The sequence below is a fragment of the Rhipicephalus sanguineus genome, chromosome 3, assembly GCF_013339695.2.
Source record: "Rhipicephalus sanguineus isolate Rsan-2018 chromosome 3, BIME_Rsan_1.4, whole genome shotgun sequence".
In the NCBI taxonomy this organism is placed as follows: Eukaryota; Metazoa; Arthropoda; class Arachnida; order Ixodida; family Ixodidae; genus Rhipicephalus; species Rhipicephalus sanguineus.
Window position 1 is genome coordinate 44,321,462 of NC_051178.1, and position 22,310 is coordinate 44,343,771.

General features: G+C 47.5%; 1 protein-coding gene across 1 annotated transcript in view; it reads left to right on the plus strand.

Moving 5' to 3' along the window:
- The first annotated feature begins 798 nt into the window (after nucleotides 1-798).
- The window catches only part of LOC125757816 (uncharacterized), a 30,970-nt gene continuing 9,458 nt past the window's right edge, over nucleotides 799-22,310 (plus strand). Inside the window, exons 1-5 of the mRNA XM_049413987.1 lie at nucleotides 799-1,020; nucleotides 3,951-4,051; nucleotides 9,485-9,563; nucleotides 10,728-10,889; nucleotides 14,546-14,677. Coding sequence (XP_049269944.1) covers nucleotides 814-1,020; nucleotides 3,951-4,051; nucleotides 9,485-9,563; nucleotides 10,728-10,889; nucleotides 14,546-14,677 — 681 coding nt within the window. The 5' untranslated portion in view covers nucleotides 799-813. The remainder of the gene's footprint in view (nucleotides 1,021-3,950; nucleotides 4,052-9,484; nucleotides 9,564-10,727; nucleotides 10,890-14,545; nucleotides 14,678-22,310) is intronic.

The window sequence follows — 22,310 nt, forward strand, 5'->3', positions numbered from 1 at the left end:
GTAATGGCGTTTTCAGTTTAGACATACTCCTTGTCAATGAGAACACTACGGGTTTAAAACGCGATGTCTGGGTATTAAACAGCTAGAGTTAACAGGAGGGTAGTAGTCTAAGATGACTAAGAAATACAGGAGTCGGGAGAAGTCTGTACGACACCGATAATGAAGGCGACGTGAAATTAAAGACGCCCCAGATAAATCAGCCACGCCGCGTTAAGAGGCACCAGGCACGTCCGTTAGACTTCAGAAGTTGTACATAATTTTTAGGAGGTTGTGTACTAAGTGGTCGTTTGAGAATGGGAAATACCTTCTTCTACCCAATGCGCCATCATGTTACCACGCAAATGTGCAAATGTGTAAGCTACGTGCGAATATGCGTCGATACTCTGCGCAAATGTCACTTTTTGCTACGGTAATGCTTCCGAATAGAGTAAAATGCAGAAATAAAACAGTGTACCATCTGCTACATAAATCTCGGCAAATTTCAAGTCGCCATACGATTTTACTCAAAGAATATTTCACGTGCACTAAAGAACAAAACATACACATAGGCCAATAAATATTGCTCACATAACTATATCCAGACAGGAATCTAAAGTGAAGGTGGGAGCCGACAGATGGAAATAGAAAGTGCGGATTGGTTTAGCGAGCACGAGAGTACTTCAGAAAGGTGGGCCGACGTGTCGATGGGAGAACCTGTCAAAGGCTAGGTAGGTCCTCCTATCGAAACTTCGGATGCGAAGCGTCATCATTGTCGATGCATCCGGTTGGCTGAAATACGCGACATCTTTGGCAGCGACGCAGAAGGCGGCGGTCATGAAACGGATGCAGCTGGCACCGGCCAAGGGCCTCATCCTTATGGTGAACCGCAGCGCCTTGCGACCCAAGAACCCCCAGGCGCGGCCGCAAGCCATCGTTCGCGGAATCCTCCAGATTGTGACGGACATTAACGCCGACGGAGTGGGGCTCACCGACCGAGGCTTGCGAGAGGCTGACGTCAAGGAGGTCAAGTCCGACGCCGACGTAAGTGCCTCTCTAAGTGAACACTACTGGCTGGTCAGTCGGCCGAAGCATCTCGGCAAGTATTTATTAGATGCGAAGCACCTTATGGCGTAGTTCAGTCTGGTGTGCGGCGTGACCACCCTTACTGCGCATGCGCAAACCCTCTCCACACACCTCCTCTCCACTCCCCCTCTCCCCTTCTTGACTACCGCTTTGAAACGCGGGCTCGACATGCCGAAACGCTGCTTCGCATCGCCTCATGGTCCTCTTTAGCGGGAGATCGTGTAATTTTTTGGCGAGCACCGAGATCGGTCTAGTTGGTGCTGATCCATAGCTTCTTTAAGCTCGAAAGACACGTATCACGGACCTGTTCTGACGTCCGTGTTACCTGTCTTTGGCGCTTACAGAAGCTCTTTGTTGGCGAAATGGACGGTCTTCTACTTGCATGGAAAGTGAACGTTTCTTTATTGTTCTTCCGAGATTTCCGATACTAGTACCACGTCAGCCTCGCCTTGTAACTTCTCAGCAAAAATACATGACGTCCGTAACACTCGCCGCCTTTTCTGAAACCAAATATCTAGTTACAAAACAGCGTTTCATATGAAAAAAAAACGGCTGATCTCTCTGTCATACGAATCGGTATAACGCGAAAGTGAAACGTGTCGTCACAGAACTAATTTATCGTCTATAGTGCTTTCGTATATGAGAGCTTGCACAATGTATACTGTTTGGCAGTTATAGCAGCGCTTCATCTGGACGCACTCACGTTGACGCCTAGTGGCACATCTCCGTACCGATGACTAACACCCATGATGATGATTTAACCCTTGCGGTAGCTGAAGTTCTTAAGACCTGGACACTGCATATGGTGAATCCCGCGCGACTAACGACAAACGCCCATTATCATGATTTAATCATTGCGGTAGCTGAGGTTCTTAACATATACGTGGACACCACATGTGGTGAATCCCGCGCAAGTTTGGCATCAACAAGCACATCATAAACACTGATACTCGATATGCGCTCCTTCAAAGCGTCGTGAAACGCGAAGAGAAATGCTACGCGCGTCGTGTCTTCCCTCAGGCCTGGCCGTTAATTCTCACAGGGCAGGCGGGGAATGCGGTGCGACAGCCAGGCGAGCATCGGAGAGCTATTTTTCGATATAGATGGATGCTATGAGCGAAGCTTGCGCTAAAGCCTCGCGGTGTGTTAAAGGGTTGACAAAATTGCACGTTAATTGGAAACGCGCCGAATGGGATGGACGTAGCAACGGCGCTTTTTTTTTCGAGCCTGGTGGCACACATGTCACCGCCCCGTTATAAATGGGACGCTCATAGCATCTATTCATTCATTCAATAGCACTATGAGCGAAAAGTGTGAAAGATAAAAGGCGCGTTCATGTAGCCTCCGCTATGTGTTTGGCGGTAGCTCAATGGGTAAACGCCAGCCAGCCATCCTCGCGGACTGATAGTCATGGCTTCGACTCCTCTGAACGGAACTTCTTCTTAATTTTTTTCTTTGCCATTTGATGGCATTAATTTTGCTGACGTATTTCCGTCACGGAAATGCGTCATGAAAGCCTTGGTGGACCACGGCATAAAACACTTTCGTGTTAAAATCACTAACGAAATATGGTTGGCGCCATCGTGGCCGCTGGATCCACACATCAGCGCGTTCTCAATAACATGACCTCTACAGGACAAGCGCAACTGAGTTTTACACAGGCAACAGAAATGTCCTCGCGAGGCTATCTCCTAAGTCGGTGGGCCAGTTTAAAAAATGTGCCGGGAGCCATGGCGATAGGACACGTGATTCGCAAGCTATGTCGAATGGTCGTAGAGTTTAGTACGAAATAAACTCATCGAGTTGAGCATAACATTCCACTTCGGCGCCTCTATTGAAGGCAGTTTCAAGAAGAAAGCCGTGAACTCTCAGCATAATCTCATTGCGAGAGAGTATAAAATCAGAATCTGCCACTGCCATTGCGGCGATGTACCTGAAACACCCCAATGTGTTGTTTCCCTAAATGACTCCACTACCGCAATAGAAGCTGCTTCAAACGTCAATGCTTACGGTGCAGCACTGTGCTGAGCGTCGCACGTTGATGGTTCAAATAATGCTTGTGCATGTGTGCTGAAAATTGGTTTTTTTTTTTTTTTTGCAGTGTGCTTCAGAATTGCGGAAAGCCCGACCTTCATTATGTTTCTTGATTTCAATTTCCGCGGAAGCCTCTACGTTAGAAATTACTTCTTGAATCAGTCGAGGAGTTATCATGTGACGTAAGGAGTCGTGACTGCGCGCGGTTGAAGTATTTTGCAACCACTCGTTCTCAATTGAATTCGCCGCTTATTTCGACGGAACAACACGCCAAACATCGCTTTCTAGGATATTTCCTGCCTTTATATGTTTTCAGTTACGCAGAGAAATATTGTGTTTAGAGAAGTGAAGGGTAATTGGCAATAATTTACATCGCCAGAATGATGTTAAGGCAATCCTCTTGTTATTGCAGCAAAACAGTGGAACTTCTTTGTGTGCCATTTAAGTTCCAATAGCGAATAGCGGTAAAGCACCAGTATGACAGTCGTAATCAACACGATGCATCCTAATTGTAAGTGCAGATCTCTATTAACTTTTTCTTGCTATAGATACCTATCAAAAAATCTCATATAACACGTATGACACAAATTCAATAATCTCGTATGATCATACGAGAACACATATGATTCTTATATGTTCATACGAGATTATTGGATACGAGGCATATATTTCATATGAGAGTTCTCGATAGGGTAATTTCATCGTTTAAGAAAGACTACAGCGCTTTTGTTTTATCCTGTGACGCTCCAGAAAAAGTGACAGAGTCATTATGTATGTGGGTTATGGTATTACGTACAAGGTCTCCTTCTTGAGTTAGTTCAACAAATATCCGGGAGCAATACTTTCTCTCCCAGGTACTGTCGGACGAGATGCGAGATTACCACGGTCTCTACAGGCATGAATCATACAGCGGATCTCCGAACGTGTTCAAAAGTCTGGTCCAGCACATTGCAACGTAAGTGGACGAAGTGCAATAGGCCTCGCTCAACAGACGGCAGCATTGCCGACGAGGCAATTGTTCGCGTCTTTTGTCCTATCATCTTATTCTCCTCTGATTTTCCCGAATGTGAGAGAGGGAGGCAAGGAATTTCCACCTTTTTCTTGGCCACCTTTAAAAATATCTGTTTCTCCACATGACTGTGATTGCTAGCCTTCAACGTTCATTACAGATCGTCTCTCCTAGCACGCAGTCGTAAAATGGTACAGGAAAATAGGGAAAATGATGCTTAAACCGGATATTTGAAAATTTATGAAATGACATAGTTAAGTCGCAAGAGCGCATCAATGAATGAGATAGCAACAAATAGGAATGTTACAGTACGAATAAATTCTAAGCGCACAAACAGACGAGGACAAAGAACGCGTATGACACACAGCGCCTGTGTGTCACACGTGCTCTTTGTCCTCTTCTGTTTCTTCGCTTAGAATTTATTGGTCATGCCCTGCCATACCAACACGCCCAAACCGCCACAATTGTCAATTATAGTACATAGTGAGGCTAGAGCCCACTAGAACTCCACAAAACGTTGGCGCAAAGAAAGACGGCCGCCGCAGAGAACAAATTGATCTTCGTGCTCTCCGTTGCTTGAACGCCAACTGAATGGTGGGAATCCAGTGCGTACCGAATGCGGGAACCGTCTGTTATTCCCTGTCGAAATACGCACGACAGCTAGGCAGCTCCCCCTCCCCATGGGCTCATCGCGCGACAGAGAACGGCCGGTGCGTGTCCCCTCCGTTGGAGCCGCGGCTGCACTCGCACTCTTTCACTCGCACATACAACATACGGGGGGCGGCGTTATCGTCCTTACACTTTATACGGAGTTCACAGCGACGCCGACGGCAAAATGCGCCTTGGGTGTCCATATAACTGTTACTGAAATAAAAATTAGTAAGCATAAACCTTGCAAATTTTAATTCTCGCACATTAGTTTCGTATATTACGTCAATTATTAAAACTCCACACCATTGTTCTACTGAGTTGCTTTAAAGGGGCACTAAAGAGAAACAATTAATCGGCCTAGGTCGATAAACTGTGCTCTGAGAACTCTAATGTCGTCAATTTCACCATCATAGGTTTATTAATAGAGGAGCAAATCGAGTTCAAGGTTTCATTTTTCAATTTCGCGCCCAAATCTCCCCGCATGACGTCACGGATATCAAAGTGTACTTGTCGTAATTTGGCGCCATTGGCTCAGCAAAATTACCCCATTCGTGGTATGTTAAGTCTATGGCCCCCTCAGAGGACAATGTACTTCATTTTTACCGATTAGGAACTACGTAGTCCCTAGTTGGCGCCGTCGAATCATGTGACGTCACGGCAAATGGTGCGGAAACTTCAAGGTGGCGTCGCCACCCACATTTTGTTTTTGCGCGTTTTCTCGCTTACTGAACGTCTTCTCGCAGCAAGCGCACAGCGTTTTTTGGTATCGTGAAAGAAAACTTTACTAATATGAGAAAAATAGTTTTGCTCTTTAGAGTCCCTTTAAGGACACGAGCTCTTATCAAGGCAAAAGCCTATGATTGCAGGTGGCTAGCTCTCTCGAGAGACTTCGTCTTTCTCGGCTTTTGGGAGAAGCGCTTGGAGACAGTCATGCAGCTTGTCAGTGCGACAAAAGCATCAGTACCGGCATGAAATACATTTTAATCGCGACGAGTTCCCGATAGTTATTAACTGCGCTGCAGGCGCGTACTTCATCAGGCGGAAAAGCACGTTGAGATGGTCCTTCATGCAAGCAAGCGCGTTCCGGCGCTCGTGCAGTTATCTACAACGGTTGTGGTTCATTCGACAATTCACTTCATGCAAGTCATCACGTTTGAACAACGCTGATGATGTGACGTTTGATCACTGCCTTTTTGAATGTGGGTGCAGATAAGTACCTTCATAAACACTTCATAAACAACTGTACTACGACAATGCTTTACGCATTCACTGTAAGAGCCATCGTTATTTGGTTTCTGCAGTAATTTAATTTCTTTTTATACCATGCGGGCCCTGCTTGGAATTACATGAGGCAAGCAGAAAAGAACAGAACGCTTGCATCTCCTAGCTGTCATACAGTGTATAATGGAGCTCCCAAGTTATAGAAGCCTGTATAAGCACACTGAAGAGAAAAAAAGAACAGGTTTGGCCATCATACAATAAATGATGCACTAAATCGGTTACACAAACTTTAAAAATACTCGAGAGAAAGAATTCTCGTACGGAGAGCATTCGAATGGTTATTAGCGCCTTTATAGTACCTTTTAAAATAGCTTAGAAGATTAGGGTTAACTTTTCAGCTGTGAGCAAGTAGACAATACAGTATGAAGGCTACGGCGAAAGCCGGCGTGAGACTCGATGTCGCGATAGTTGAGTTCTTGGTGAGAACCACGACGACATGGGGGCTGGCAGAAAACATATTCAGAATACAGGAAATGGGTCCTGCAGAATACCGCAAGGTGGCGGAAGAGTTACGAAAAAGGTAATTGACTTCACCCTGGACATCCATAATGCTTGATGCTCCGGCAACACCGGGCGCGTCCGCCATTTTTTTCCTGGGTGCAGCCGCGGAAAGGTCTGCTGGCGGCTCCATAAGGATAGGCCATGGTGAGGCTGAGCAGCAGTCGTTGCCAGAGCTTTCGGAGCTAGGAAATGCGGCCGTAGAAAAAACGTAGACGAAAGGAACACAGAGTGCACAGGACGAGCGCCGTCTCGCAAGTGAAAGATTTATTTCGAAAAAAAGAAACGGGAAAAACAAAGCAGGGCATAGCAGACATGCGCATAAGACAATAAAGCAAATTAGTGTACGTGGGACAAAGCGGCAAGTGTATTAACATTCGTTTAAAGGAACATAATCAGTCCTTGAAAAAGCGTAACACATTCCATCTAGCATCGTATTGTAATACTTGTGGCTGTTCTTCGGTCTTCGTAGATGCGGAAGTGCTTTCTAGGCACAGTAGCAAAGTAACCTGTGAAGTTATCGAGGTTTTTCACATTAAAAGAAACGGAGACGCATGCGTCAGCCGTCCATGGGTTTTCTTGAAAGACAAGGAGTTTACCTATCTGCTTGGCTCATGCGATGTCAAGTGAGGTGTTTGAATTTGTTCTTAAGAATTGCACGTGTTGTTGTTCAATAATTTGCTTTACTGTCTTATGCGCATGTCTGCTATGCCCTGCTTTGTTTTTGTTTTTTTTTCGAAATAAATCTTTCAGTTGCGAGACAGCGCCGGTCTTGTGCACTCTGTGTTCCTTTCGTCTCCGTTTTTAGCGCTGCATCAATCATGCTGATTTGACTACTTTCGAATGCGAAGAAGAATAGTGTAAAATTGGTTTCTTTGAAAGGGGAGAGAAGGACCAGCAAAAGTGATCTGCACGAAAAGAGAGCTGAAGATCAAGAAACTGTAATATATTATCTTGCGGAACCTCATGCGTGAAATGCAATCCATGCCCCGTTTTGCTCGAATATTTCTTTGATCTCAGCCCGGTTCTCTTGTATGGAAGCATAATCGACAAGCACGAGGTAATCCTCCACATACCTGAAGGCTTTAATTATAAGGCTACTCAGTGCCGTGTTCAAGGCCCTATCAAAATAACTTTTGAATATATCACACAGGACGGGTGCTACACGAGAGCCGATACAAATGCCGGAATTTTTAACGTAAAACTTTTCGCCCCACATTACAAGAGTAGAATTCAAGTAAAAAAGGAGTAGTTCCGTGAAGCTATCAACAGACATCATGCATTTGTTGAATGAAAGTTCGTCATTTTCCTGCGTGATGAACTCTTTTACACACTTCATAAGTTCATGGTGTGGTACTGAGTAAAACAAATCGACTACATCAATGCTAAAACCACTGCTAATAGGCATTTTTTGGTTGCTAAGAATTCGACAACCTGGTTAGATCCTTTTACAAGGAAAGGGTCCTGAAAAATCGAGGCAGACAAGTGATAGAGGAGGAAAACTGAACCTTCATGTTGCCAAGTGCCTCGTTCCGTGATTATCGTTCGAAAAGGGGTGTCCTGTTTATAGGTTTTTGCTGAAAAAAATTATTCCAATGCAGCTTTTTTTCGCTCTTTTCACTGAAGATACAAGTCGACACATGTTGCTAGCTTCCAGCAAAGCAATGGCTCGTTTCTTAACCGCAGCTCGTTTTTCTGAAACTTCTTTGATGTTCTTCCCGATAGCAACGGACGCCTTTGAAGCGTATCGTTCTTCAGACAGAACAATGAAACACTCATCTTCATCAGCGGTAACAAGCCTCAGCCTGTTAGAAACAAAGAAACCAATAATCGGGGAACACAAACAAGCGCTTGTTTGTGTTCCCCTTCTGTGGCCCGTTAGTTTGCGCTGCTATTATTCCAGTATGAGTTGTCGCACTGCGCTGCATCTTCGGTTAATATTTAAAACCTGTGTTTGTTGACAACCTGCCTCGGGTGCCTTTTCTTCGCCGTGTCACTGAGTCGACAAACCCGGCCGTAGCGCCTTTCTGCGCTGTGGCAGTGCCGAACGTTGCGTCCCTTCCCAATAGATAGCAATTAAACCACCGGCATTAAAGAACCATCGCTGTCACAAACATTACAGAAACAAGTTAGCGCATTAAAGGGACACTGAAGAGAAACAATGAATTGGTTTAGATTGATAAAGTGTGCTCGGAGAACTCTTTTGTAGTTTATTTCACCACCATAGGTTTATTATTAGAGGAGAAAACCAAGTTCAATGTTTCATTTTTATATTTCGCACCGAACTTTGGAATTCGTGACGTAAAAGATTTCAAAGAGCATTTAACGTATTTTGGCGCCACTGGCTCGACGAAATTTCCACAAACTCGTTATGTCAAGTCTTTGGCCCCCTCAGATGACAATGTACTTCGTTTTAACCGATTATGAACTATGTAGGCCCAAGCAGGCGCCGTCAAAAATATGTGACGTCATGGCAAATGGTGCGGGAATTCCAAGGTGGCGTCGCCACCTGTATTTTCTTTTTGCGCGTTTTCTCGCTTATTAAGCGTCTTCTCGCAGCAAGCGTGGTGTTTTTGGTACCGTGGAAGACTACTTTACTAATGCGAAAAAAATCGTTTTGCTCTTTAGTGTCCCTTTAAGATCTCTGCAGATTTGCTTCTGGTAAATAAAATGTGCATGATTACGGCCTAGAGAAGTTCTTTTATATGCGCATCGACATAGCGCTCATCCAATTGCTGACGCGGCAGTTTGCACACTGAACACCTTAATCGAACTCTATCCTACTCCAGAATGTTTGCTCTTTTGCCATTTTCATTCGTGTGTGTCCTGTCTCTCGCCTGAACCGTTTCTTTTTCCTCTTTCATTGCGGTTAGTATTTCAAGCGTCGCCTCAGTAATGCGTCCTCGGTACTGTCTAACGCAGGAAATCTTCGCTGGTCTTCGTATACAGAGTCTTCGGCCGTGCGACGTACTTCACCGCTCCGTACTTCACTAACTTCTTCATGAAGAAAAAGAACGACACACCAGTCGTGAGTAATTTTTGCCTTTCTACAGCAATTGTGCAATTTGAAATGTTCATGAACGGTCAGAAAGCCAGCTGCCGTCACGGGGATCCTCTACGCTACATTACTATCGAATTTGAGAACAGAGTGAGTCTACAACATTGAACACTTTTAAGAAAGACAAGTTAACAACTACCCGTTTGTAGCACCAAGCCACAATGCAATCCATGCGGATTTCTCAGAAAGAAAGCTTCGTAGTTGCCGTCAAATTCGTCCTGGTCCGGGAATCGCACCCGGGACCAACACCTTTCCGGGGCGGTCGCTTGGTTGAGCGACCCCCTCAAAAAGGTAGATAATATGCGTTTGGTTTGCCTGGGTACGAGAATGGAATATTATGGTGCAAGGGGCCCCTGTTGAGATGACAAAAACCTCGCAAGCAGCAATGCAGCAGACCAGGTATTATAGCAGAAAAGGAAGTCAAAGAAAATTATTTATTGAAAAGCAAAGAGCATAGCAAGCATATCGTAGCCTCCGTACTGATGTGATCTGCAGGGAATAAGACACTGCGCAAGAATGGTTGCAGGCAACGGGTCTCGCAAACTGCACACATTTCATAGGTACCCTGCAGTGCTGCACAGATGCAATACTCTAAGGCGAGCTAATGCGGTCACGGATTCATCGTCTAAAACATCGTAAAAAACAAGATAACCAGATCATCGTCCAAAACGAGATAACCAGAACGTGGCGTCCCACGAGATGAAGCAAGTGAGGTTGCCCTTGACCGTAAGCTTGGTCATCGAGGACGATGGTGAAATTAACCCTTTTTTTACAACGTGGGTCAATAATGTTCACGTAAATGTACCCATTGTTAAATTAATGTATATTTTCAATCACAGAGCCGCTCACAAGGTCCTCAATCAATCCGAATGAGGTAAGCTGAAAAAAATATTCGACGTCTAAGGGCCTTGAAGATATTTTGACTGTATCTATAGGGGGGCAAGAATGAAAACGTTAGATGGTCAGCGAAAAGAAGTGTACACACGTGTGTGCGCTTGTGTGTGTTGTACCTGTGCGTTCACGCGCACATGTGTGCGCATCTGTGTGCCAGTGACATCGAGAAGCATTCCCTGCATCCACCCTTCGACTGCGATGGACAGCAGGCTGACCCAAGTCCGCACTTTCTGTGTGCAGAGCGAGTACATCAAGCGAGACATCATCGACTCACTGTCGCAGAATAAGGGAGCTAAGGCTGTCGCCCTCTCGATGTCGCTGCGAGTTCGCAAGTGCGCCAAGTACTCGCTAGACGGCCACCGGCTACCCAACTGTACCGAGTTGCCTCTCGACTACAAACACGTGGGTGGCCTTCCTCTGTACTGCTGGCAAAAGCGTGTGTAATTGTTCGCGCCATGTATATCGGATGCGATTACGTCACTACTAAACCGAAAAACTTACACATTGGGATATAATGTCCTCCAACGGCAGGGCCGGATGCTCTAAGACACTGCGTATTGAACAGTAATTCGCGCTGCTCACGGAATGAAACGCAACTACCTACAGCTAAGTAACGCACGTGCTTTCATTTCCGCCGCCTTCTCGTATCAAATCGGCATAATACTGGCTGATAAACTTACACCACAGCCAGCATCGCATTTTGTTTATAAAGCGACATAAAGTGGTTATGTGGAAAGATTACACGTACGAGTTACTATACTTGAAGTTTTCAAGTCACGTCTCATTCCGTGAGCACTGTACATATTGTACCGATTTAAATGAAGCACGTTGAAATCTTAAATCATAACGTCATCACCGTTGATTACTGCTGTGGTGCCTATGATTTTTATTTTTTTATCCGAGTTCATTTCGCCGCATTTATTACTAAGAATAGACCTTTTTCAAGCAATCCCAGAGCACCCCGCGGGCGTGCGGAGCACTATAGGATAAGTGTGTACGCCGAGCGAGCCGGCTGTTCACTGGCCTGTTGCTCGTTGGCGCCGTGGTATCGGTGGGACCACGAAACAAAAAGAGCACGGCGCCGTTTCTTGACTATTCTTACGCCGTAAATACTGCACACATCCGGATGCACCTGCATGTATCTACGCATGAAATGCGAAAGGATTAACACAGTGCAGTGTCGGTATTACCGAGCGGATATGCATCGGATGTAGGAGTTAAGCAGCATGCGTATTATCACGTGCCGATATCATCAAGATGTATTAAATATGAGCTGGAACAGCAAATTCATTCTAAAAGGCATGCAGGGCGTGCAAACACACAAGGAAGTCAAGACACCGCAGACGCCGACTAACAACTGTAAAGGTGCACAACGGCGCGAAAAAAAAATGAAACGAAATCTTATCTGCGCATGCCCGTGCAATATGCGAACCTATCAATCCGGCACGCGTGGGGGCTTACATGAAAGATAATTGTTAAGGCATTTAATTCCTTCTTATGCAAGTTAATCGACGATTAACTCACGCATGTGCTATCACTGCTATCGATATGCCATGCCTCAATCATTGATCGTGTTTCTTCGTTCCTGTGCCGGTACAAAACTGCGCATGCATCCAACTTTGACGTGCACTTACATTCTCGGCAATGTAAAGAAAGTGTAAGAAAAAGGTGAGCCTCCGGTTAGCAATCTCTTATGTTCCATTAATCTCTAACACAGCGGCACGTCTGTCCTATACGTGGAAGCGGCCGCAGTTAAAAGGAACCTTATACACCACACGTGTATTCGCCTCGAGAAGAAAACAATCAGGAGACCATTTGAGGATGCGTAATAAAACAGTCCAATGCACTCGAAGCGAGAGATGAAAGGAGAATGCAACTGAAAAAGCGAAAATCCCCGGGGCGCCATTCGTCCCTATAAAGCGAGCTTTGTACCAGTGATCGTAAGATACGTAGCTAAGTAAATTGATTGTGTATGTACTTCGTGTACTTCGTGTACGTACTTCATCGCTTTGGCATTGCATATATATACCCGATTTTAACGCATTTAGGCGTTAGAGAACGGACTTCGGAGGCTTTGCTTCGGACTCGATGTCATGCGATGCTCGCTTGTACTTGCGAGTTGCAGCGCGCCGGAATAACTGAAACTTGTTTTGCGTAGTACCCGCAGTTCGGTTTGACGAGCTTCTACTTTTTTGAAGCGTGGATTGGCGAAAGAAGCTTTCCAGGTCCTTGTTGTTCAGGAAACGGCGCCTTGACACCAACGAAAGAGTTCTATTATGGCCTATGCACATTCGCTTGCGGACGGCTATCTTTATACGTCGCTCGTGACCGAAGTTGTTCAATGCGGAAGCGCCCTTTTTTCCTGGGGTTGCTACAGATTGGGGTCGGTTTGCTGGGTAGCGGCTGGATCTTAGAAATCCACTGTACCGTCAAGCACAGCGCCGACCGTGTATCAGCTGCCCGATTTCGGTCCCACAAATGTAGCGCATTTCCTCATAAAATTTGAAAGGAACTTTGCCGAAACTCAAGTTTCGAGTACGAGAAACTGTTGTCCTTGAAAACGTAGTTAACTACTTATGGACAGTCAGAATATTAAGCATGCACCCTTCAAGGAAGAATCGAAAATACCTGAAAGCACAATACATGTGGCGAAGATCTCACTCCAGAAGCGAAGCTCTATAGGCTTCAGGCGCTTTGCGAGGCAGCCCAGCAGCCTTCAGTTGGCGCCGTAGTGCCGCTGCTACACTGCGCTCGCCACAAGGCCAGCTGGCGCGTCGTGCAGCGGATGAATCGGCAGCGCTTCAGCAGCCGACCGTATTTCGGCTTACTGGATTGAATGTTCATGCTACGAGAACCAGCGGAAGGCAGGCGGTTTTTTGGAGAAATGACGCGGCAGGTCGGTAAACTTGTGCACAGGGTGGTGTGAAGCGCTCGTGAAAATTTATGATGCGCAGAAACTCGCGCAACATTTGGAAAGAGGTACGACATGTTTGACTCCCTGCACGGTGTTGTGGAAGAAGTGTGATTGGCCGTGCATCGGCGAGAGCGGAAATATTAAACAGCCCTTGAAGCAGCACAACGACGACGTCACCCCGCCTCGAACGCCTTAGCTGAACTTCACGAAACAACCCATAAAAGCATTGATTGTGGCTCGGCTACCATATTCTTCGCCTAAGAACATTGGTCTGCCCGTGTGCTTTGAATCGCATTGAGTCAATTAAAGCCAGGATAAACAGAACGAAGGGTGATTTTCTCGATATATGCACCTGCCCGCCGCTCCACCTCATCCAAAAATAGCAGCGTGCCCGTGCTTGTCTTCATTGCTATCAATGGATCCATACGAGGCCCGAAACGTCGCGTAGTAATTTTTCTTTTATCCTTGACAAACGTTCGTTTTCAAAGGAAGGTTATTCTGAGTTTGGTTTCGGTGGCGGAGTTGTCCTACGCGAAAAACCTGTCGTCGGAACGAATCCATAAAAGGCGCTCCTCGAATATGCGCCGTTTTCCAATAATTGATGCTCTCTCGATCGTGTCGGTGATCAGCTGTTTGTGCTTATCTGATCTTTTACGGAGGTCACGTGTCACATCATGAAGCCACATTTCATTGTTGCCTGGATATTAACGCATGACCTGAAGTTCCGGTGCCAACTGCGTAGGCGCGCCTTCACGCCTCACCTGCGACCAATCAGAGCCGTTTGGATTCCTCCAGGAAGAGAAAGGGCTCATGATAGCACGAAAGAGATAAATAAATAAATACATAAATATGTAAATAAATAAACAGAGAAATAAATAAGTAAAAGTATTAAGTCAGGCACGTGCACGCCATGCTTCTCTTGCCCCATTTTCCCGATAGGGGGAGGGCTACTGAATTTACTTTGCGGCAATATGTTTAGTGATTTTCCAACTTATGGTTTGACAAGTGTTTGACTCTTCGTTAAACACTTGATCATAAGCTGTACTGCGGGACGCCATGTATTGACTTAACGAAAGATTACTGCGTGTCTAACGCTCTTGTATGCAGTTATTGAAAATACAGCTATGCATCTTTGTACTTCCAGGTCTGTGACATAGGCCCAGCGAACATCGAGTGCCACTACTATTCGGTGATGTCCAGGCGCTGGGAAGGGGGACTGAACGAAGACCTCACCGATATTCATTTTTTCGAAGTCGAGGAGACTGTCTCGAAGAAGGTGAGAACAAATGAAAGTGAGAGCCGTGGCGTCATATAGACGCGGAAGCTCTGCATAACTCGTAAGAAATACCCTGCTGTTGCCATCACGCAGCACTCTTGCATAATGCTTGGTGTGTCTCGGAAAAACATTCAAACATACGTTGAAGAACAGTCCATTCACTTTACCCAGCTATTGTTCACGTCATTTATAGATTTAGTGTTACTGACAAGTGGGATCGCGAACGGATCTTCTTTTTCTCTTCCCTATGTTTATATGGCATGCGTCATATGAACTTAAAATGCTTCTTAGGCAAGCCCGTAGCCATAGCAAATTTACGGCCTATACCTCTTGCCTCGTGCGTCGGAAAGCTAATGGAACACGTGCTTTTATGGCGTCTGCAAGCTTTACTCGAACGACAGTCATTCTTCTCCCAGTCACAGTTTCAAATTTTGGGCACATCTTTCTACGCAGGACGAGCTCCTACAGCTCAAGGAGGAAGTCATGGGCCCTCTGTCGCGTACCCAGACGAGGGCCATCTTCGCCCTTGATCTAAAAGGGGCGTTTCATAACGTGGCATACTATTTTATCCTGCAGAATCTCGCATAATCACATTGCGGTGGCCGCGTGTATAGTTACATACGGTTCTTTCTGCGCGACAAAACAGCCACCATCGGGATAGGCCACACCGGTCGGACACGATTCAGCTGAAAGAACGATTCAGATGACATAACTGATACCCTCAGGGATCAGTTCAGAACTGATCAGACCGGGGATCAGCTCTGGCATGATTAATGAGCGCTAAAAGACGGAGACTTAAATAACAGCGTGCACAGGACGAGCATGGTCTCGCGACTGAAAAGATTTATTTTGAAAACAACACACAGTAAAACAAAGCCGAGCATGGTAGACATGCGCATAAGTCAAACATGTCATAACATCAACACGTGCACCTCAGTAAGAAAAAACAACAAACTTGTGACAACATTACCCGTGCCAAACAGATATGCAAACTCCTTGCCTGTTAAGGAAGTCGAACCATGGCTAACGCATACGTCTCCCATTCTTTGAATGCGAAATGCTTCGATCACTTCACGGCTTACTTTGCAGCTGTGCCTAGAAAGTATTGCAACTAGCCCAGCTTTCCATTCTACATCAGTTCTGTAGCCCATCCTGCTTAATATTGTCATGTCAAGACCACATCAGCTGCTCGATCAGATCCCCGATGTTACCCATGCGATTTACGCAGACGACATCAACATCTGATCGTAAAGTAACAGCGCAAAAAACGACGGACGAACACACAAAGACAAACGTCCGTCATTTTCTTACGCTGTTATTTTACGGTCATGAACAACCAACTAGCCCGATTTACGGCCATTGTGCAAATCAACATCTGCACGACGCGAGGGTCAGACGGGGCCATTCAGGATAGGCAGTCAACACCGCTACCGCCTATGCACGTTAGTGCAGCTTGGCCTGTTCCCCTCAAAAGTCGGAGCTCGTTCCCATCCGGGCGCGTAGCATTACCCCTCCACCCAAGATGTCAGGAGGAGGGTTAGTAGATCACAAACCGGCAGCCGCTCCGTAGTTCGGCTGTGCTAGCCCGATTGTCAGCGCCTTGGCTAGAAAGGAACACTACTACTTTGCACGTTTCGTGAACCGGTGAACAAACCGGGCCTGCCGTGACCAGACTGAGTTTCATTCTTTCTTGCGAGACGCGAAGTTTTCGTTGAAATGCGTGGTGAATCATCCTGGGCAAGTCGTGCTGCCAACGATAGCACACAGTGTACACATTTCAGCTCCGCAAAGTTTTCTGTGGCCACGCAGGTTAGTGAAGTGTTAGTGTCTGTGTTTGTCTGTCGAAACTCGCGCTATTTCTCTCGCACATAATATTGGTCGGTGTTTTTGTAGTGTATGAAACCCATAACATTATACGCGGTATCGAGTCGCGTGAGCTCGCGATGTCCTCTTCTACAACTGTTAGATGCGAAGCAGCTCTTTGACTCACGTGTGTAACGCCGTACGTTACGTGCGTCCGTACGAATGCGCCGCAACGCGTTCCCCTCGCCGTAGGTGTTGGAGCGTTGCCAAGTAGGTCACGCCACAGCTTTGCGTTGACGTCACGCTCCCCTCGCACGCTTCCCTCGCAGGTGCGCGCTGACGTCACTCCCTCATCCGCAGCATGCTCGCCGTAGCGCCCGCAGCTGCCGGCTGCTCCGGCCGCTCGCAACACCTCTGAACGTGTCACTTCTCTCTCGCTTCACCCGTGGTAGTCAAGGCGAAACGCGCGCCTGCTCCGGTCCAGCGCCCGTGTCTCGACTCTGAAGAAACAACGACTACGAAGTCTTGCCAAACGCTTTAATGAAGCTTACACGAAACCCAACCCGCCTCCCGTGTCTTTGCGTTTCAAACAAACGTTTACTCGAGTAAACGCTACACCGAGTTTCGCTTCAAACCGTTCTTCCAGCACCCGCGTCGACACCCGTTTCAACCGGGTCAACGCCGTGCGCACCGCTGCTGCTTCGCATCCCATCAGGGTTCCCTTCGGGGAGATGGTCCAAGTTATCAGGGCTTTCGTAATAAATAGGTGATACACTAAACTAAAACGCCTTACATTTTATCAGAAAAGAGCTGTATGAATCTTGCGAGCGACCATTCGGTCAATCGGGGCTGCGCTCGCTCCACGGCTATCGTGAACTACGACCAAGTACCGGCCGCGTTGCGGGCTCAATCTTGTCCTCAGCTGACGTATTCACACGGAGATGAAACGTGATTGCTTGATGGAACATGTGTATATCCACGTTAGTGGACTCCAGCTGGCGAAATTTGATCGGCAGCCCCGCTCTCAACGTCGTCCTTCGTGTGTTGCTTTCATAGCCACGCTGCACTGCATGTTTGTTATTTTGTTGATAGGTGGCAGCACACTTCAAGCAAAGTGTTCTCTTAGCCGAGCCCAGAAAGCGGGGGAGGTGAGGCAAGTCTCGAGGGAGGAAATTCTTCAGACTGATTTTGACAGTGATGTTCAAAGCGACCGTGTACGTTGACGACGAGGATTTTTTCACTGGACATTGAAGGCTGTGAAAGCACCGATAGAGATATCGTTGATGAAGATGCCGCAGCAGCGATTCTCATTAACTTGCTTTGCTGGTTAACCATCTGTACGGCAAGCTTTTCACGATCGTAAGTCACTAATTCGACTGTACTTGATGTACAATAAATAGTGCTGAGACCAAAATAAAAGCACGATTTTTCTGGTGAGATGCACGCACCACAAGCGGCCGCATGCTGCGAAGAAGCTCGACGAGCGGACGCGAAGCGTGCAATCGCGTTCACAAGGCGCGCCGCTCATTTACCAAATGAACTTGACTATTACCGTCCGAACGGCGTCGTTGTTCATATATTCTTCGACGTTTCGAAAAGCTTGCGTGTGCATTCGTTTCGAGGTGCTCATCAAACCTGTAACATCCGAGAGAAGTGAACTGTGCAATCCGCGTTCCTCAGGCAACGGGATAATCTGTTGCTGGGTCTGTTGGTACATACTTGAAGAAACGAGAAAACCAGCTTACGGACGCGTACACAAGAAGAGAAGACGACAGACACTCGTACACAAGAAGAGACACGACATCTAGCGAGTGTCTATCGTGTTCTCTTCTTGTGTACGCGTCCGTAAGCTGGTTTTCTCGTTTCTTTAAATCCGGCAGGCAGGTTCTGTTCATTCGTTTTCTGTAGCGCGCACGGTAAAGGAGCCGAAATATAACCTCTCACATCACGCTAAAAATTGAGGTAGCGAGCATTTCGCACTTTCCATGGTTTGGGCAAGTATTTTGTTCTGATATCCACTTCAGTGCAGTTCAAGACCTCATCCGGTGAAAGTGGCACGGGCCATACGTCCGCACGTCCTATGTGGTCCTGTGCTAACAAACGGGTTGACCCCCATGGATTGACCCCCCTCCGGGAGCCATCTTGAATCGCACAGCGCGCGCGCACACAGCGTGGGCATCGCTAATAGCCAGATAGCCACCCTAGCATGGCTACACAAGTGATCGCTTGTCGGGATCCGAGGCGTGCCCGAAGCCCTTGCGCGGGCGTTCCGCCGTTCTGCTAATCTCTTCCTTCTACCGTTCTCCGGCGACGGCAAGTGGCACTACCTTTCCCCGTGCGCCTGTTCTCGTGGTGGCGCTGTGCGTGGTCTCGGAGACGCAAGATTCGCAGCCGAAACGCATCTCTCACTCCTCGGGCAGCGCTGGCTAAGCACGTGTTTCTTTCTTTTCCGACGTCCCCAGTGGGAATCCGTGGATTGTAGCCTGCCTACGGTGCTTTGGCACACTCGGCGAGCGCGTTTACCGTGCTGCTAGATCCGGTTCCGTGCGCTAAGCCCAAAAGCGGTACCTGGTGCCCGTGCGTGGTCGTACTACGCCGAGCCGCACTTGCCGGAGCACCACGCGTACGGAGATTTGCCCTAGCTCTCGCGACCAGGGCCAGTGGTCATCGCGAGAGTGCGCAACATAGCCGCGAGGGACCGTGTCTCGAGCGGCGTGTCAAAAAATATAACCTCTATAAGCTCGCCATTGCCAGCTGCTCCGCTTTGGTGTACCGTCCGCGTGCGGAAGCCCGTTGCTTCCCTGCGTCCCGGGAGTGGACGTTCTGCTTTGCCTTGGTGTGCCGCCAAAGGCGCGTGGCGCCTTTTGTGGTTCCCCAAGACAGGTTTTGCTGCGCCGCGCTCGACGCCTTTGCTAGCTGAGTGCGCGCGGAGCTGTGAGCTACACCTGAGCAGGCGACGGTGGACGCGGCCCTTTGGCTCGCTAAGCCTGAGCCGGCGGTGGTCGCCGACTCCGGTGAATATCAACTCGTAGAGGTGTGCGCCGCCGCGCCGCGCCGCCGCCGCCGCCTGTTTTTGGTCACGCCGCTTGCGCCGCCGCCGAAGTCCCAAGAGAGACCACGCCGCCGCCGCCGCCGCCGCCGCTCACTAATTGCGGCGCGCCGCCGTTAGTCTTTTCTTTTATGTCGAATGGGGAATCTGAAAATAAAATACAGCACTTCGCCGGAGGAGCTCTTCCCGATGTGTCCATGTAATGAACAGTCCATTTCAGCGGCCGCTGAATAGCGGGAGCTCGGCGAGAGATTGTGCCCCCTGTTTCCAGTTCCTGTTCTGCAGCGCCATCACGACATCACGAAGCTTTCAAACACTCTCGACACAAATGATAGGGATGGAATGCGCTTCAATGCAACGAACGCAGCCCTCAGAGATCCGATTTTCGGTGCACATGTCTTTTGATCGTGTTAGCCATCGATTCAGGTTTAATGCGGCCGCTCGTTTAACGCAGCTGTAAGGTCGGTACGCATTCCCTGCATTGTTCTCAAACATCTGGGACACATTCATATGCAAATTCAGACTTGAAAAGTTCATGTTTCTGTGCATTTCGTCCACTCTCTTCTTACGCTAGGAATGTTCTGGCGGGTTCGGTGCGGCGACGTGGTCAAGAGCGAGGTGACATCACGGCTCACCGCTTTTTCGAATCACTGAAGGCGCTCGGCCGAATTGGACTGTGGACATCTCCTTTGAATGAACGCATCGAGAATAGCTCCCCAGAAGTTGCAGTATCTTTTTCTTCTTCAGAAATATCACGAGTATTGCCTGAGCTTAACGCTGCCGTGTCCTTCAGCCTTAAAAGTCGACGACCCAACTCGCTGGATAGCATATTCTTGGAGTATTGGACCTAGTACACTGTGCATAAATAAATAAAATAGATAAGTAAGATATATATATATATATATATATATATATATATATATATATATATATATATATATATCGGTGCGTTAGTACACATTTTCCTTTCATTCTTACTCGAGTAAACCGATAAATAAATACAGAAGTAAAGAGAATGGCAAACTTAGAATATAGCTGAGCTAGTTGGTAAGTATTCATGTTAAGAAGACATGACGTGGAAACACGGACATAAGAGAAAAGTCGAGAGAGTGAACAGCTATCTCTCACGTAGACTACTACTCGCACTTGATTTATAGGTATGGCTTCTTACGTGGAAGTGCGCAGATAAATATTTATGTCTACCTTCGGTTCCGCCGCTATGTGATTTTTCAGTTGTTAGCAGCGTTTCTGGTGTCTTGACTACTCTCCTGTGTCCGTGTTTGCACGCCCTGTTTTTATAAAGGGCCCCTAACAGCCTGAAAAATACAACAAAAAAAAAACGAGCGCGTTATTCTCTCTTGGCGTTTCTTGTCTTTTGGTGCACTTCGTGATGCCAGAACAGTGATTCACGTGACATCATCAGGGTACATACTCTCTACTGGTCCATATGCGAGAAATAAGAGTTCTCAATTGTCTCGCATACTGCTTTGCTATGCAGCCGCCCACCCGCTCTTGCTCCTCTCGCACGACTATCGTGCGTGATTAACTGATTTCGCTCCATTTTGTGCGTTTACGACCGCGCATGCAGAGATAACAGACTGTAACCGACAAGCGCGAAATCATGGTAGGTTCAACGCTTTGTGCTGACATTGTACGCGCGCTTTATGAAGAAATAAGTGGCGAGGAGATGTCCCCTGTAAGAAGGGTACTGGAGGCGAGAACAAAACCAATGGAAAAGGCGCCGGATTATATGATTCTTTCAACGGACGCACTCTTTACAGCGGAGACGATGCAGCTTTCCAGGAAAAAGGCGAGCGCACAACGGTTTTTGGTATATTTTTTATTGCGTAAGCAATTGTATCGACACTCAGGACAGGTTTTCACTGTCGCCGTCATGTTCCGTATAAACTTTAAATCGATAACATCGCTCCGCGCATTGTATGTTCTACCCGCGAGTAAAAGCGCGCGAGCGTTGGCAAGGAACATGGCTAAAGCAGAGATGAAACAAGCTGGCCATCTCCGTCACACGGAATAACATCAACCCGCGTGCGAGGCCTGCCGTCGATTGCTTCTCAAGTAGAAGGAAACGCCCCGCCCGTCATTTGCTGGGCGAAGGAGCAGGAAGGGATGTCTGAGGAGAGGGACTGCGTAACTTGAGCAGCAACTGTGAACTGTGGCAGATTGACCATAAGGGCGCGGTCGAGAGCGCTGGCACGCGCGCTGTTTCGGCAGACATCCCCCAGCGAACGGCTCGTATACCTTCTACGCGCTGTGAGCTCACTGCTTCGCGCTCGGACCACTGATACGACAAACTGATGGTGAATTCCATTGGAAGATTCGGAGCATTTCCGGTAGCAGTTTTTCTGCTCCATTCGGAGAAAGTCTGTTCTATTGGCAGATTGAGAGGGCTCCCTTTGTGTTTCATTGGCAAATGCGGAGCAGCTCCGCCGCCAGATTCATTCCACGGAGCAGCTTTCTCTACTCCGCAAAAAGTGGTGGATTCGACCGGAAGTTGCAAGCTCCCGGCGCGTGCGCAAAGCGTGGAGTACCGCTTGCGCAGTGCGATGCATTGTCCGACCGCGCCCGTTCTCTACGATCGCGCCCGTGAAGCGAAAACGGCGTGAAACGCGCGAAACGCGAGGAATGCTGGGCGCTTGCGAAGCCGATGTGTGCTAGCGCCCCCTACCATTTACTCTGGCGACGGCGCTTGTCATAGAGTTAATAAGTCAGTATATTAACTCTATGGCGCTTGTGTTCCATTGGCATATTTCCTTCGGTTGC